Source organism: Triturus cristatus, chromosome 5_2, assembly GCF_964204655.1.
Source record: "Triturus cristatus chromosome 5_2, aTriCri1.1, whole genome shotgun sequence".
Lineage (NCBI taxonomy): Eukaryota > Metazoa > Chordata > Amphibia > Caudata > Salamandridae > Triturus > Triturus cristatus.
This window is the reverse complement of record NC_140588.1, coordinates 396,287,387-396,306,359: the sequence shown is the minus strand read 5'-3', so window position 1 is coordinate 396,306,359 and position 18,973 is coordinate 396,287,387. Positions and strand designations below refer to the sequence as shown.

Sequence of the window (18,973 nt, the reverse complement as noted above, 5' to 3'; positions counted from 1 at the left end):
AGCTCTCTGAATAATTAAAGCATACGTCAGCAAACAGCACATACAATATATGCTTACAGTATGAAATTCCAAATGAACAGAAACATTTAGATTGATACCCTGCTGCTGGTGCCAAATTGTTTCTTCAACATCCAGACTCTGGAAGGCCATTAACAACCAATAACACGATTCCACATTCTGGAATCCTATGAATACAGAATGAATTGCGCTTCAACAGGGGCTTTTCTCTAAAACAGCATAATGCTATAAAAGACCATGGTCGCTGGGTCAGGTAAGCGATGCGCTGAGAGTCTGACAGTAACATTATGTTTCCCTTACTCTAGGCTATGCACAGTAGAAATAAATTAGCCAGCTTTGCTCAGGTCAGCTTGATTATGTGCAAATGAATGAGCCTGGTCCAGACAGGTTCTGTTTCGAGGAAAGCTTCTGGTATCAATTTAGCAAACCAGCAGCAAACAGCAGACAAGTCAGCTTCGAGAGCTGATTTCCAGCAGAGGATTTATTTCCCAACACTATTTTTCCATATAGTTTATTTGGAATATGTTTTCTTTGCACCTACCCAATTAACTGAATCTGAGATGGTTTACAATGGAAACAACCTCAAGCCTTCTCTAGAAGCTCACATAATACTTCTCAAAGCTTCAACACCTTAGCTTGAGCTGTTTTTCACAAGAAGGTGGCTGTTTGAGAAACATCTTGATTAACATGTTCCCAGACCCATTTCCTCCTGCAACCAATGTAGCACTTAATGTAAGCTCGACTTATATAAATGATATGTAAAAATCCCTAGATCAGTTAATCAAAATTAAATCAACATTTTGGAAGGCAATGCATCACTGATGGAAAGGACAGCATCATTCCTACCTTAAAAAGTGTCCCTGGAAAGTGTAGTTTGAGGCAGTCTGAAACAGCAGTGGAAGAATTGGCATCTTTGGTGAGCCACACTTTCACAGAATAGCCGTCTCCAAACCTAGGGAAGAGCAATCATACATTCATGACAGGCAACAAACACAAAGTAATTGCCAGCTAAGCACCTGATTACATGATCCACACAAATCATAGAAGAAAATGGTGTAACCATTTTTTGGGTCTATCGCAAAGTATGTGTGCATTGCATTTTGCATCCATTCTCAAGTTGCACCCCCCGAAATGTGAATTACTTACATGATTTGAACCCACCTGGGGTGTATAGAAACTGGAATTGTTCATAGTCGCACCTCTGTCATGAGGTAGGATTCACCTGCCACAAATCACGAGTGCAAACTCCCTTTCGGATGCAATGTGACCAGCGGTCGAAGAGCATTAGAAGAAAGGATGGGAACTGTGATACTGCATGCAATGAGCAGGGTCAGTGGGGGTGGGGTAAAAGGTGTGGCAAAAAAACTAATTTCTGCAAGTTTTTCGTGTTTTTCACCTTCAGGCAGCTACATCTAAAATAATGTGCAGCTTAAATGAAAAATAAATAGGTACAAAATGAACCCTCTATTAGGTAATGCACTGCAGAGGTATGTGTTTAACCAAAGAGATACAGAATTAAATCTTATTTGAAGCAGTGGAGAATAGTGAGGGGTGTTTTTAGTGCCACAAGGTCACAGTCTGTGACAGAAATCACTGTGAATATGTAAATCATTATTTTAAATTTGCATTACACACAGTATAAGATACACTGATAGAAAATCAGCAAAAACAATTTAAGACATAATGGGGATTGCAAAATATAGATTTGGGAATGGGCTAAGTTTATAATTACTCTTATCATTTAAGGGGATAAAAAGGATATCAGCATAACAGTTGGATGATTTTTCTCGAGTTGAAGTCACAATACGACAACAGTCTGTGTTGCAAGAACATGTCTCCAGATTGTTTGAATCAAGAAACTAACAAATTGTAAAATGTCTGATTTGGGGAAGAATTGTTGTCATGTACGTGTCAATAGAAATATTAAAAACTATTAAAAAAACTGTTCCGGTATGGTTGTCTTTTTACAAAAAGTAGTGGAACTGTATATTGTAAATCAAAAACGTATTGGCATGCCGTGGCCCCAGATCGTGTCCATTTCGACCTCTGCATGTGCCCCTGACATCGTACTCTGAGAAAACCTCAGGGGGCCTCATTTACAACCCCATTGCACCGCTGGTTCATCACTTTTTTAGACCAACCGGCGGCCCAGTGAGCCTGCTCATACTTACAAGGACACATAAAGTCACCCTGCCTGACATTCATGCCCTTGTAAATATGGGGTCTTTTAACACATTACTCTGCATAAAAGGGGTACTCCATGGGTGTGCTGTGGGTGTTCCCACCAGGCCTTGTATACAAAGGTGTGCTGAGAATCAACAGGTTTATTTCATTTTTTGAAAAATAGTATGAATAGGGGAGACCTTTCTCTTCTCTTAGTGTTAGTGGGGTTTTAAACTTTTAATTTCAAGAATGTTTATTCAAAATAGACAGTGTGAAAAGTTGCAGTTGTAAAGAGGAAATAGGGTACAATGATGTGTAATGATGCGTAATAATCATAGGTAGTTGAATATATAACCTGGGTACATGTTGGACCTGGCCCTTTTTGCAGGATTGTACACAAACATTTTTCCTTCTCCTGTATCTTTTTCCAACCTATTTTTGTTGTCTCTAGGACTCTTGGCACTTTACCCCTGCCATTCAGTACTAAAATGCATGTGCTCTCTCCTTTGAACTTTGTATGATTGGCTTAGACCTGTTTGGCATATTGAATTTACCTGCAAGTATCTTGTACAGTGGTATCCCATATCCCTGGGGCTGGTAAATTAAATGCTACAAGTGGGCCTTCAGCGCTGCTTGTGCCACCCACAGAAGTATCCTTTCAAACCTGTGTCTCAGGCCTGCCACTGCAGGGCCTGCACATGCAGTTTACTGCCATGGTGACTTAACATTTAAAGTTACTTGCCAAGCCTGAAACTCCCCTTTTACTACATGTATGTCACCCCTAAGATAGGCCCTATGTAGCCCTATGGGCAGGGTGCTGTGTAGGTAAAAAGTAGGACATGTGCCTTCATTGTGTGGCATGTCCTGGTAGTGACAAACAGCCTTTTTGGTTTCTCACTGCTGTGAGGCTAGCTCCTCTCATAGGTTTGCATTTGGAATTCCCTGATATGTTTTTCAGTGGTGTTTCTGATCTGAAAGGAGTAGCGTTGCCAGGTTTGGTATGTTTTAAATAGTGGTGATAAATCCTCATGAAAAAAAAATGATATAAAAGTGCTCAAATAATGTGCAAAATTTGTATTTCATGGAATCTGCTGTCATTTCATGGAATTACACAAACAAATTATAAGAATTCCGCACACCCCTAGAAATTATGTGGAATGGAAAATTAAATGTAAGAAAATAAATATGGCAAAAGAAAAGTGTGATATTTACATGTGATGTACTACTAATCATAATCACCAAATAGCAGTGCATAAGTTAAATTCAATGTTAATACACAATACTTCCTAACATCCTTAATGCATCAGAAAATCCATTCTACAATATTTTATAGAGGAAAACAACAGGCACACTTGCATAACATAGTTATTGTGATTCTGTCTCACTGCACAAATATATCCCCTTTAGGTCTGTTTATGGCTAAATACCTTTTTTTTTACCTTTCATTATAACCTACGCATGGACAATGTTATTTCAGCAATACATAGATCTGTCTGTTAGAGAGATTTATGACATATAATATCAGTACTGAGCCCCTTTATATTACATTGGATGCATTAAAAGCTTAAATCAGAGGCGCATCTATTAAATCTGTCATCAGCAAAAATAGGAGTACAGATACAGGATCGCAGTGACCTTGCTGCATTGATGTCCCTTAAGATTGAACATGCAAAGGCAATTTATTCTTCCACAGGTAACGAGAGAGATATTTGTTTTATTATGATTGCATGCTGGACTTGCATCAATCGACATTCTTGTGGAAAGGCTGACTCTACCTATTTGTTGTATAAAAGTTTGGATTTTGATACAGGGAATTGATAGTCCACATTCTTGCTTTTAAAAATCAAAGAGAAATCAGCTCCTTCCCTATTAGCATACATGATCATGGTGGTAATGTTACTCAGACTTCTGATATTCTCTTTTTTAGGGAATATTTTTATTAAGGTTTTCATGGATGGTTAAGAACAATCAAGTAATAATCCACAAATGATCATGTAGTTCACATAATTTGTTCTTCTTAAACAACAAGAACGCAGAACAACAAAACCCGCCTCCCCCACCCACTAGACTTCTGTTATTCTTAAGAAATTTCAGCATTTTTATCAATTATTATGTATCGAAGATTTAGAGTATCCTGCTGAAGAATTAGAAAGATACATCTGCCAAATTTCCATTCCATTGCTTAATACTGAGGAAATTAATGTGTTAAATGAAGAATTTTTCTTTCAGGATTTTACTGCTATTGAAACTCTATCAATAGGTAAGGATTCAGGCGAAGATAAGATACAATACCCCCCTCTCCCAATTTTATAAAAAAAACTTTTCTGACACACTAGCTGCTATTATAGTACAAATTGCTTAGGGGTTTGATAAAGGTTGTGAAACCCACAGTTCTTGAAAGTAAGCTAATATTGCAGTATTCTTAAAAAAGCAAACTTTTTGAGTGTGTATCATTTCAGCGCTAAAACATATTCCAAGGTTCCTGCCTTTCAGTTATCAGGGGTGATTGAACAATGTGTTACCTGCAGCAACAAGCATGGCTTTTTTCCCCACATGACACAACAGTTTATGTTAATAATGTAATTTCCTTGTTTGATGCTGTCTATGCTCCTCAAAGATAAAACCCCATTTGAGCAGGTGTCATGGAGTATTTTGTAGGCTGTTATTGGCAACATGGGACTTCATGGTATGCTTGCTCGATGGACAAGCATGAGAACTACACAGAAAAATGTGTTGCATTACAGGGTTAAATAAACTAGCCCTTCTGCAGGCATTATCCCCCAATAAAAATGCCACACGGAGACCGAGGAAAATCACCCCTTATCTAAAAACACACGGTCGCCCGTCTTTCCGAGGTATCCGGGTTAACCGGTGAGGTCAAAGCGGCCGAGAGCAGAAAGACAGGCTTCTGGTGAGACGTGTCGGCAGCATGCTGCTCCACCCAGCGTGCATGTCAGCATCTGCCTGGGACTTATATTCGTCTTGAAACACTACATTCATTCCCTCAACGGATTCGGAGCAGGCAGGTCTCATTTAGAGCTATTTATGACCGTGTGTTTTTAGATAAGGGGTGATTTTCCTCGGTCCCCGTGTGGCATTTTTATTGGGGGATAATGAAACCAAATACGCTTCTGAAGCACGTCCGCCCACAGAAGGGCTAGTTTATTTAACCCTGTAATGCAACTGATTTTTAGGTCTCGTCTGAGACAGCGCTTTAGCGCTGCTCTGGCGAGACTTATAGTAAGCGAGTTTTGGAAGTGCAAACAGTGCTTTTCAGGCCTCCAAATACAGTGCATGTGCCCTGGGCGCGCGCACCATTTGGCAGCCTGAAAAGCACTGCCTGATCACTTGCTTTGATGTCCTCAGTGAGCCACTGAGGACATCAAAGTGCACACCATTTGCCACCCCCTTGTTTTTTCCTTTGATCCCTATCTTTCCCTTCCTCAATCTCACCCTCTCCCTGCCTTTTACAACTGCGGCCCGCACCACTGCGCCCGCCCCCACTCCCCCCTCCCACTCCCTCCTCGTCAGCTTCAGTGCGCTCTTGTTCTGTGCCACTCGTTTTTCCTCGTTTTTTGTGCCTTTCTGCCCTCTGTTCCACTCGTTTTCCCTCTTTTTGTGCCTTTCTGTCCTCTGTTACACTCGTTTTCCCTCTTTTTTTGTTCCTTTCTGCCCTCTGCTCCTCTCGTTTTTGTGCCCTTCTGCCCTCTGTTCCACTCGTTTTTGTGCCCTTCTGCCCTCTGTTCCACTCGTTTTTGTGCCCTTCTGCCCTCTGTTCCATTCGTTTTTTGTGTGCCTTTCTGCCCTCTGCTCCTCTCGTCTTTTGTGCCCTTCTGCGCCACTCTTTTTTGTGCCTTTCTGCCCTCTGTGCCACTCGTTTTCCACTCTTTTTTTGTGCCTTTCTGTCCTCTGTTCCACTCGTTTCCCTCTTTTTTTTTGTGCCTTTCTGCCCTCTGTTCCACTCGTTTTTTTGTGCCCTTCTGCCCCACTCGTTTTTCGTGCCTTTCTGCCCTCTGTTCCTTTCGTTTTTCTGTACCGGCTTGTGTGGAAACGCATATAATTGGGTGAGTATCTGTGCTTTTATCTGTGTATGCTTATTTTGCTTGCATACCACTTGGTGAATATCTGAGAGTGTGGGTTTGTGTGCCTTTTTGAGCTAACCAGGGACATTTCCACCTTAAAGATCAGGGAAAATATTTTAATCAAGAAATATTTCCATGGTTTGTCAAATGTCCTGGGCATACGCTGGTTCAGTGAATATAAAAATGTGTGTGCATTGCAATGTTTGTGCAATTATATGCATTTAACAACAAATACATAGACAAAAAGAATGCTCTACAAATAGCAGAACAGTTGCTGCGTAATTGTGCACCGTTTCACACCAAGAACATATCAAATTAACTGCTTGTCTCCAAGCCACGCCCTTAGCTTCGCCCCTTCTGTTACATTTAGTTAGTGCCTGCATTTATTTTTTTTTCCATTTAAAGCACTGATGCTTCCAAGTACATAATTCTCCATTAGTCTGTACACGTTTGCCTAGATCTCTGAATAATAATAGGTTCAATAACTCGAAAGAGAAAAATATACAAGAACAGTATTTCTTACGAAACGTCCCTAAACCTATAAAAATTAGCAGAAAAGAAGTTGGTCATTTAAAGAAGCAGCGAGTGCTTTCCTAAGAAGAGCTCTTCAGGAACCAGCCAGCGCCACGTTGACTGCAAGCTTACATGTTTACGTAGGACCACGTTCCCAGAACAGATGGCTGGCTTGTCTTTACCCACGCAGAGGAAAGGAAATTAGGGCTGCACACAGAACAAGCATTTGCAATGCAATAGGTCTCGCATTTGCAAAAGTTTAAGCTATTGGCATTGTTCATGACAATGCCTTTTTTAATCTATTTTATAAAACAAACACATAATGGCATTTATTTATCATTTACAAAGCCAATAGCTAGTGTTGCATTATTATTAGCAATGCCAGCTGCTCACACTTTTATAATGCTAAACCTATTGCATTGCAAATGCTTGTTCTGTGTAGTTCCCATGCTTGTCCGGATTTGTTCTATTAATGATGTCATTGTCGCACCCTGTGTCGGAGGTTTATTTTGTACACTATGTTAGTTTTTTCAAATACACTATAATGAGCATCTACCTTTTTGGCTATACAGACCATCTGTTAAGGAATCTCACGTTTTTAGGTTGTTGGCCATCCCTCACTCGGGGCTCTTTTTTTTAGCTTGCCCAAGTTATAAATACAAGGCACATCATCTTCCATGTTCAGATATTGGTACTATCTAGTTTAGTAGTATTGCACCCCATGTACAGGCATGTGACTCTGTAGCACAAGCACTCTGTGTATTCAACAGTTAGTTGTTGGTAAACATTTTTTAATTTACCAGTGGGAACCACCTGTCAATCGGATGCACAGGCATTTGATTTTGGAGCACACCTTATATTGGGTTAACAAGCTATTTGTATTTACAACAGCAAGGTGTTGTTAAACATTTTTGCATTTAATGTTGTTAACCACCCGTCATTCTGATGTTGCCCTTCACTTTTCCCTTTATCGCTAGATTCATCTCGCCAAAGCGTGTAGTACACTGACCCACGTTTAACTATCTAACAGCGTACGTGCACACTTGGCCGTACCTTACGTGACACATAGTAAGTACCGCGGCACCAGTGGGCCATCCAGCCTCCATCCTGATTGTTTTGTTCTGTTCTCTATTGTAAGTGTAATTTGCATCTGTGTTCCTCTCTGGCCATAGGAGCTGGACCAAGCCCACTAACGTCCAGCTGTCCAGCCGCAATTCATGTGCTGTTGAATATCGAGGTAATTCCTCTACTTGATTTTAAGCATCCTCTATCCACTTGTCAAACCACTTTCCCATAATGCATAGTATTCATTTGCCTCTAGGTGCCTCTTGGCTACACAGTCCTGATGAAGACCCCACCCTAATGTTGAAATTAACTTGAATCTTCCAAGGGGTCGAAACGTTGACTACGATACCTACACAAGCACCAACAACTGAGAAATTATATCAGTGTCCTTTCTATGCTATGTGATAAGATAGGAACAGTAGACCTATGCCAGGCCAGGATTGGTATCATTATGTGAATTTGATGCACACATATCACACAACCTTTCCCTTGTCCACCGTCCTCACTTTACCACTTTACCCTGCATAAATCCTTCCCTTCACCTGCACTAGACCACCTTGTGTAATTAAGCAATCTAATAAGAGGGAAGAGCAACTGCGTTGCCACACCAGGAGTATACTTGTTTCTCAATTGTAATAAATTGCATTCAATGCAGAACAAACTTAAGTGGTAGTGCGAATGCTGTTTTCTATTTTTGTCTGCTCTTAAAAATGTTGCTACTGCGAACATCTGTTTGTGTTACCTTACACAATGAGGGCCATTGGTCCTTTGGAGGTGAAGGCTGAGAGATTTGGTAGGATATCAGGTTATTAATTAAACATAGCCAAAACTCCAAAAATTGCCAAGTATAAGGTGACAGCACTGATGATAGAATAGAATCTGAAACAATGTATCAGGGGCCAGATGTACAACCGTTTTTTGCGGTCCCAATGGGGCATTTGGCCCGTTTGCTACTGCAAAAAACGGATGCACAATGTACTAACCCTATTTTGCGAGGTGCTAATTTATTAGCGACTCGCAACATAGGGTTAGCAACTCGCTATAAGGAAGGTGCATGCCAAGGTATCCCTTCCCAACAGCGAGTGCAAATGCCATGTATAAGTGTTCTGCAATCGCATTTGCGGTCGCAAAAAACTCGCAGTTTACCACCTGGTTCAAGTAGGTGGTAAACGATTCGCAAACAGGAAGGGGTCCACAGGAGACCCTTTTTCTTTGGTGAATGGATGCGCAAATATTTTTCAAGAGCAGGCAGTGTTCCCAGGGACCACTGCCTGGCCTTGAAAAATGAATCTGAAAAGTTTCCTTTTTCATTTTTTTAAAAATGACTTCTTTATTGACAAAGCAGTCCCAGAAATGGTAGTCTGCTGGCCCCAGCAGGCCACTAAGCCCTAGGAGTGCTAACCATTCCCAATTGGGTCGCAAATTGCGACAGCCTCATAAATATTCATGAGGCATGCACTTTGTGACCCCATTGGGATTCGCAAACAGTGCTGTTGTACATTGAATTTTGTGAGTCGCAAAACTCAATTGTCATACATCTGGCCCCTGGTATATTATTCACCTTAACTACGAAATGTTTCATAAACAATACATCAATCAATTCCATTAATTGACATCATCTTCCCATAAGCATGGTTGGGCAATGCAATATCAGAAAAATGAACATTCTCCCCAAATTATGAATCCTTTTTGATCCATTGCTTTTTTAGTCCCCAGCTCTTTATTTTATGTATTGTGGTTGCCATTTCCAGTTTCCCTTGGGGTTAAATGAGAGCCAGAAAAGCAATTTGATTTTAGTAAGCTGCCTCTGCATAAAGGTGCTTGAACCCTCCCCAAATTCAAGTTTTAATTTTGGGCTGCAGTGGGTCAGTGCCTACATTGTCATCTATTTGATGTTGGTGACGATCAATTCGTAAAGAAGAGTCTTTGGTCTGACACTAGATGTTGCCTCCTTAAAGTTGCAAATCTCAATTACTTCAACCGTGTGTACTTCATGGTTATCAGAACTGATCAATATAGTTGGCTTGTGTGCTGCAAGTTGTTTAATGTTCCTAAATTGAATCAGTGCACACCACTCTGGGGAGTATGCTTACTGCCTGATATTACTATGTGATTCAGTTACCAAGGGATTATCCGTGGCTGAACCTCTTTTCTCACAAGGATCACTTTGAACATTCACTGATCCTGCAGTTTCAAATAGTTAATTAAAGAACATGGTTTTATTTGCAAATGCAGCCCCTTAAAATGTGGGACAAATCGATCTGTTAGAATTGTTGGATATTGATTAAAGACTATATGATAATCATGTTCACTGTTGATAATAGGGTTGATACTTTCGTATGTAAATAGGCCAAGGAGCCTGGCCTTTAGATATATTTGCATGACATTATGAATGCTAAAATTACAAATCTCTAAAATAGTAAATAGGCTATATCTAACTTCAGACAGGTTGTTCAAGTGGAAAATTAGACGTTCTTCATATGTTTGTGTCCTGCCACGCTGCGATCCGTGGAATTTTTTGCTTGTTCGCGCTTTTAAAATGCATGTTCATGAGATATTTCTCCCCGAGCACGCAAACAGCGTTCGTGAACAAGCATCGCTAACGGGCGGAACAAGCAATTCTCCATGTTCGCAGAGGTTTTGCGTGCTTGCAGAAATTTGTTACCGTTTCGCGGAGCTTTGCGTAGCGCAACTACGCAAATTCCGCCCACCCCTAGTATTTATGAGCCATTTTTATAGCACATACCTAGCAAAAAGGCAGCAGAGAGCTAAAGATTTAAAATATTTATCACTTTTGAAGGCTCTGCATTGCGTGTGACCATTGCAAATGGTGGTGCTATATGTTATACTATTATAAAGTTTAATCTGCTGTCGCTTATAATAAAGACATAATTGGTATAAAGCTATAATTCAAAATTTGGATCATATATTCATGGATCTCTCGCAAATAAATAAATATCTTCGTTTATGGCTGATTCTAAATGAAACAATGAGATGTTATAAACCATACATCGAGACCTTCGGAATTTAAGCCAGTATTGATTACATTAGTTTGGTGAGTGGTTATTGCTCAAGAGAAGGAAAGGGCGAGGATGTGGAGGCATATTTTTGGTTAAGGTTGGGATCACGGACGTTGAGGTTGACATTTGACTTAAAGGGGAATACTGTTTTTTCATCCATAACGAATTGACCAATTTGCAACTAAATTGTGGGAAGGAGCGTGAAAAATGTGAGCTAGCAGTGTACCAAATTTTATGAATTCTGAAACTGCTGGGAGAGATTCGTAAGATTATCCATCGTTCTTTGCCTTTTCTTGGCTTGGTGTAATGTATCCGTTTGTTTTTGATACATAAGCATACATGTAACTACTGTTGCCAGATTGACCTCACATCTCGTATCAGTCTAAAAGTGTGTATGAGATTTATAAATATGAAGACATAATTGTTAGTGGTTGCATTGGCATTTGCATCAATTGACTATGGAGAACACTTGCACGTCCAGTATTTATTCCAATAATATATTTCGTTGTTCCCACTCCTATGTTCCCAAAAAGCATTGTACTTATATGTAAATAGCCCACAGGGTTACAGTAGCGGCTGGCAGGGAATGAGTGTGGAGAGAGGGTGGAACGGGTTGGCGGGAGGAGGGGTGACAAATTAAAAAACGAAAAACAAATACCACTTACCTCATCTGTCGGTCCCGTCTTTCCTCCGCTTCTCCGATGACTCCAGCGAGTCCTGGAACCCGGAAGCTCCCAGGCTCCCCTATAGCCAATCACAATGCTGCAATGCAGCATTGTGATTGGTCTGAGCGCCGTGGATCAGCGCTCAGATGAGGTCTGGGGGACTGGGGGCCTGGGCATGTTCCCCACCAGGCTGTGTAATGCAGCCTGGTGGGGAAAATGCCGAGTGCTTGTGACTGTTTGGCTGGCCGGAGCCGGCCAGCCAAGCAGTCATGGGACCTTAAAATGTGAAAAACACTTCTCCCCCGTACCACAAGCCCCACCCCTAACATAGCCCCGAACCTGCAAAAATAAAATTATAATAACTATGTTATCATCATTTTATTTTTCCTACTTGCAGAGCAGTGGGCCGAAGCTCCTCCACCTTAGCGGAGGATACGTCCCTGCATGGCTAACAAATGTCCTGCGATATGACATTTTTTCCTTTTCAGAGAGAGATGTAGAGAGAGAGCACAAGAGAGATTGATGGAGCAAAGGTTGGCAGGGACAGGGAGACAGGGACAGTGGAATGGGGAAGAGTTGACAAACCCATAGTTGTACAAGAAGACAGAGAAAAAGGTAGAGTGAGACAAGGGAAAGAAGACAGAGGCAAATGGACAATGGGACAGGGACAAAGGAATGCGGATAAGTGAACAAGAGCAAGGGATCTAAGACAGAAGGACAATAAAAGGGAGGGACAGACAAAGGGACATGAAGAGAGACAGCAATAAAGAGAAGGATGGGGACAGGGCGATTAAGAAGGTTGAAGGAGAGAGAGGGATCAGGTCAAGGGGACAGAGAAAGCGAAAGAGACAGAAATAGAGACAAGGACATTGAGAGTGACAGAGAGGGGCTAATAGTGAGAACAACAATTAGAGAGGGACAGAAGGAGAGATGACAGAGAGAGGGCCAAAATGACAAAGAGAGTGGCAGTGGAACAGTGCAATGAACAGTGGTAAGGGAATAGAGGGACAAGACGGCAAAGCTATATATAAATATGATGAATAACAAAAAATGTAGTGTTTAGCTCATGCTTCAATACATTACTCATAAGTTGGATACAAACACCAAGTCACTAGATCATTCTTTTTTAATGAATATTTTTATTGGCCTTTTTTTATGTAGTTTACATATGTTCCACACATTGAAGGTAACTGAACAACAGTGCATATAATTTTCTCCCTTTCCACAATACATGGGGCAAACAGTCATATATACTACACTTCATCTTAGCCACAAGACACCATGTACTATATTCATTACAGTGGGCCTCGTATACAACAGTTGATGGCCCGTAATGAAACAAACAAATGATCAATAACAAAGGTCATCACGGCCAAATCTAGTCATAATACATGACCAAGCACTCCATGGGCTGGAGCCTTGGCAGGAACCTGTGGGAAACTGGTACTATTGCTGCACTGCCTGTTTATTCATGACATGTTGTATGTACCCAGATTCTGGTGGGTGTACTTGTAGGCCAATATCATGTGGCACATCTGCTAGAGTTGGGCTATCAGTTTGTTTTTTGGCTGTTAGTTTGAAGCTTCACTAGTGTAGAAGAGGCCTCCAGGGCCCAACAACGAAGGGGCCTGCCATCGGTTTTGGCCTGTACCGCTGACAGCAGTCTTTCCCATCATTCAAGTGCTGTAGTACTGTGTTGACCTCTCATTCAGGGCCAGACTGGCAGCCCAAAGCAGCCCTGGCAATTTTCCCAGACCAGTCCCTAGTAAAGCACTGCCTGGCCCTGCGAAGCTGGAAAAGCTTGCTTGCAGCTTCTGTTACTGGGGGCTGATATTGCAGCAGTGCTGCAAAACCAGCCCCCACAGCTGCAGAACTGGCCCCCACCCTTCCAACCTCCCAGGGAAATGCCCGATGCCTGATGTCTGCAAGGGCCAGTGCTCTCATTGTGCCCTTATGCATCACTCTCTCGGCCCTGGTCCATTTCTCCAAATCCTTTAGCCACTCCCCAATATCTGGAGATTGTCATGCCTTCCACAACATAGCTATGCCGCGTTTAGCCAGGACAAGACCAAGGTTGATAAACCTGGATGCTCGTTTGTGTTTCATGGGGTGTGGTAATAGATCCAGCAGGCACGTCTTAATGTTATGATATGTCTGTCTGCCTATGAGTTCCTACAGCGTTGTCTTAATGTGCATCCAGTTTCGTGTTCTCGGATCACATGACCACACCACGTGCATATGTCCGCACTTTGCGATTGGCAGTTGAGGCAAGTATTGGGTAATCCAGGGTACATCTTGGAGTCAAGTTTGTCTGGTGTAAGTAATTGAATTGGGTGTACTTGAAGTATGGGTTTCTCATCACGGTTTTGGTGTATCGCAAAATCTTTTCCCAGTCATTGTCACCAAACTCCCCATTAAGTGACTTTTCCCATTTTCACTTGACAAGGCCAAGGTTCCTGTATGGTGAAGCAGAAATCGATCCTTGAAGGAAAGCTAGCCAACAGTCTTGAGAGACTTTAGGCTAGGTCTAGTTAAAAATATGTGAAATCACAGCGATTTCATGGTAAACACTAAAAGAAACAAGAAACACCTTCAGACACACAATTACAGAGGCCTTCATGCTACCAGACACACACACTCACATACAGGCAGGCACACACACACACACACTGACACCCACATTTGCAAACAGTCATACACATTGAGACTCCAATTTAATCTAACACACACTGACATGCACACACACACAAACTGAGACATGCAATTACACAGATGTTCACACTAACAAACATCCACATATGCACATACAGATAAGCTCATATGCACACTAACACACACACAAATGAAACATGGACAGCACACACAATGACACAGACTTTCGCTAACAGATAGTAAAAAACACCCATATATGCTACACACGCACACACTCATAGACACACACACACACCATATGATCATCAGACTCACTGTCAAATAAAAATACACCCACCATTACATGCCCATGCAATTGCCATCATGTGAATTCTAACAGTCATGAGAAGTGTACATATCTGTCATCAGTCGATCTCACATACATCTTAAATCAGCCACACACTGAGAGATGGCCACATGCCCATCATTAAACTCAAAGTACCAGCCAACCAAACACACCACGAGACCCCTATACATATCTTTAGATGCCCCCACATCCATCATCACATGCCCACACCTCCCACCATCACACACTGACAAGCCCACCATCTGACTCCCCCTAAACCCACTATCAGGCACCAAAACCCACAGTACAAGATGTCTACATGCACACCATTAGACACCTAAACACAGCAGACACCCACACATATCAGAGAGCCATTCAAGTCATCACACACCAAAGCATGCTTTTAGTCACACATACATGTCATCAGACACCTGTACACGATTAGACAATAAGAATTATTTTTTGCCTGAGTCTACACAGTCCATTTGTCCAATTCTATCCTCTGGGTGCCTGTACTGACAACCAACTCTTCACTGTATGAGTAAGCAATAAAATGTGAGCCACCACAGCACACTGTGACAACTGTGCAAGCTGAAGGAGAATAGAGGTGTAGGATCCTGGAAACCTGACTTAACCTGTTCGAAGCTCAGTAGCAGATGTCTGATGTAACACTCCTCCATGGCCTGAGACAAGTGACGTCTGTCCAAGTTCCTTGTTTGCAATTGCAAGCAGGGAATAAGCCATTTGTCTGCTCTTCCAGGTCTCATTCACAATCACAAATATGAGAAAAGGGAAGACCTGGTGCTACTGGTCTGCAACCACACTCGGAGTAGTGATCTGGATACCAGGGCAGATGTTAGTTGCTCTTTCCACCTGGACCAGCACAAATTTGCAGCCAAAAAGGCCTGGGACATGTATCTACTAGCCCAGCACCCTGTTCCTAAATAGAGCATATGAAAAAGACCCAAGACAGCTGGCCTTACACACTGTTTGCAGTAGCTACCGGGCCACCAGTGGAAATTCGCAGGTGCTCTCTAAAAACAAGAAAATTCCCTAAAAAGTAACTGAAATTGATGGGAAGTTAAGATGTGAGTTTGAGTCCTGTTCGATGGGCTTTGAAGTGGCTGTAGATTAAATCATTCTTCATTTATTGAATCTCCCCAGATCTATGTCTGCCAATAGTTAGAGACACCAATTTTAAAAACAAATGAATCACATTGGTTGAAGGAAAGCTTTCTTCTGTTGACTAACGGGTTCAGAGACCCAAGATCAGGAATAGGATTCTAATTAATTTGGTTGGTTGGCCACAACAGAAAAGGTTCTAAACAATTTCTCACATTTGCAGAGGTCAACCCATGTTAACACAAAAGAAAAACAGATGGGGTATAGTGGACTAGTGGGAACATGCTCTGATCATCAAAAACTCCCAATCTTTCTCTTTTAATCTGTTTTCACCAAAGGGTCCATCAACCATCAGTGGACTGATTGCTGAACAGTGCTTTGGGTACAGGTATAGCTGCAGACCAAGCCTTGTGCCAACCACAGCAGTACACGGCTGAAGGCCACATGCAATGGTTGTTTACTGTACAATGGGATGGGCAAATGGTATGAGCACTGGCTAGCACTGAGGCCAGACCTCACTGTGAATTGTTAAGGGTCATATGCTGCAGGGATTGGCCGAATGATAGATTATTCGGAGGGCAAGGCTGCTTTCCAGGCCTTATGACCACCTACCTATTTTCATGACTAGTAGTGGATGAATGCACAGGAGATCGGCCTCATGACCCAGACACCATCCAATTTAGCCGAATGGAGCTATTTGTATGGTTGTTTTCATCAGTTGCAATTGAAAGGGTTTGAGTCTAGGCACCTCGAACAAAAGGTTCTCTGGCTTCGTGTACCATGTAATACCTCCAATAGCCACCAGTACGTCCTAACAAAAAAGTAGGCAGTTTGGAATACATCCACCAAAATGGATTGCAGACTCCTCTGCCTCGCAGCATCTCAGACTTTGGTCGTTAGTGCAGTGTGTATCTTTTTGAGTCTCTCTATCTCCTTCTGCTTGCGGCTTCTGTCATACATTTGTACATTAGTTTTTTTTTTGGGGTGATTTGTTTTTTCTCCGTTTGGAGCTTAGACTTTTCAGTTCTATAAAGTAATTCTTAATTTCGTTTTTCGTTTGTTACACATTAAATATGTGATGTCAGTGAGTTCTAACATGTACAAATGAGCATAGATTTTTGGTTTATGCATCATAGTTTCATTGGGGCAAGGATGTCTATGGTGAGTTCTATTCAGAGGACCTAAGAATAAAATAACTCTTCACTGTCATTTGCACGGTCACTGATGGGGTAGGTTGTCCATAAGTGAATTTCCTTAGTCTGCAGTCTTTGAAAAAAACAACATTTTTGAGTGGCAGGTTGCTGTTGATTGTGATAGGCAATCAATTTGTGATGAATATAGAACAGAAAAGCAAAGTGGTCTGACCAATTCAGTTGTATTGGTGACTGGCATTCGAGGGATGACAGATAGTTGATAATTAGATCAAGATTATTTCCCATAATTTGTGCTGGTTCTTTTGAGTTCCTTGTCTTTTCGAATATTCATTGAAGAACGATCAGTGCTGCTGTCTTGGTTTTTAGTTGATGAGTCTTCTGAGATGTTGAAGTCCTTAAAGTAGTTGTTGTTGATGTGATTGATTCAAATTTGGAAATCTTGCTATTTTTGAGAGTCCTGTACATATAATTGAAGCTGACAGTTTTATTTTTAAACATTGTAGCTACTTTTCTTAACAAGTTGTACTTACTCAAAAGTTCTCATTGCCCTGCAGTTTCAAGGAAACCTCAAACCTTATCCACTCAATGTCTTGGATGTCTCTTTACACGTGTACATTTCTCAATTTCGGCAAGATTCTTAAGCAGTCTGGTGGCCCATGGCTTTGGAGTGGGTTCCTTCTATTTTCAAATCTAACAGTATTGCCAGCCAGTAAATTGCTTTCATTGTGCTTAAAAAAACATTTAATTTGAACGAATTTTGACAAAAAGACTGTTTTCCATATGCCATACGAGAGTACTAAAGCTTGTTGCAAACGGTTATACTGGTTGTTAAAGGCCCTGAACCTATGTCATAGGTCCGAGTCGTGGGCAAGGACCTATAATGAGGGAGAGGACCTTTAACAATTGATAATGACTGAGGGGTAAAGAGCTAGAATGTTATTAGGCCGTCACTAGGGATTAAGGGCCTCATTTACAAGCCCCTTGAGCCACTGGAGCATCACTTTTTGCGACCCTCCTGTGGCACTGTGTCCTGCTCCACATTTCCAAGGGAGCGTTATGCCACTTTGTGTGGCTTACCGCAGCATTCTAAATACGGTTCTCTTTGACGCAGATTTCTGTGTTAAAAGGGCATGCACTGGGTGTTGCTGTGGGCATTCCCAGCAACACCCATGGGTTTTTGACACTTTCCCAGATTTACAAGGAATCGTATATTTGACACAGTGCCAAAAACGTACGCCTCCCCATAGGGTGCAACATATATATAAAGACTGAAAAACAAGGTGAAATATATGTCTTTCTCCTTATTTTTTAGGTCTCGCTGAGCCCAGAGCATGCGCTGGGTCGGAGAGACATTTTGTATGTGGGATTTTCAAAGTGCTGCTGCCTGGCCTAGCGCTTGCGTTCACGCGATCGTGCACACGCGCAGCCGGCCGCCAGTAGCACTTTGAAAACTGTGCTTTAGCGTGTTATCGTGATCCTTCTTCGCTTTCAGAGCGATCGCAATGACTTTCGCTTTTATGGCCGCGTGGCGTTACTTTTACTGCTACGCGGCCAATGCTTGTTTTTTACCGAGATCAAACGCACGGAATAAAACAAAGCACGGCCACGTAAAAAATTTCATCTGCCAAAAATAACAAGCGAGTAAACGTTTAGTCTTTGATGTCGACCGCGGCTATTCACAATAATGCCCTGGACATGCAAGGTCTTCGTTCTGCCCGTCACAATTCCATGTCACCGGTCATTACAAAAGCTATTTCTGAGCTCATCCCCGCCATAACCCGCTCCATTCAGAAACATATGGGAAAATACATTAAATAACCAGTGCAGATCACTGCCTTAGTCCTACAGTCGGCACAGATCGGATTGCATTACACGGTTATTTTTTTATGCACTGGGAGATTAGACTTTAAGCGCACGATGAGCCGGCGCCCTGACTCTCACCAGGTTCCCCAGCTCCGACGTTTAGGCCACATAACGAGTCCCAGTTGTCACTGAGCGTGAAATGCTAAACTAATATTGGTAATGGTGTCTGCGCGTAATACAATTACTACTGGTACTGTTGTCTTTGATACCATCAGTGATGTGTTCTCGTTTAGTTCTCTAGCACCGACACTGGCATGTTAGGAAAGATGCCGCAATAATGCGAGTGCCTGTACTATCCTAGGGTACTGGGCTGCAGTTCTGAGGTATTAAT

The 18,973-nt window shown here is 41.9% G+C and overlaps 1 protein-coding gene across 1 annotated transcript in view; it reads right to left on the bottom strand.

Annotated features, from left to right (window-relative positions):
• The window catches only part of ABCA13 (ATP binding cassette subfamily A member 13), a 2,655,493-nt gene that overhangs the window by 29,269 nt on the left and 2,607,251 nt on the right, over positions 1-18,973 (bottom strand). The window contains exon 55 of the mRNA XM_085606362.1: positions 865-970. Within this exon, the coding sequence (XP_085462488.1) occupies positions 865-970 (106 nt within the window). The remainder of the gene's footprint in view (positions 1-864; positions 971-18,973) is intronic.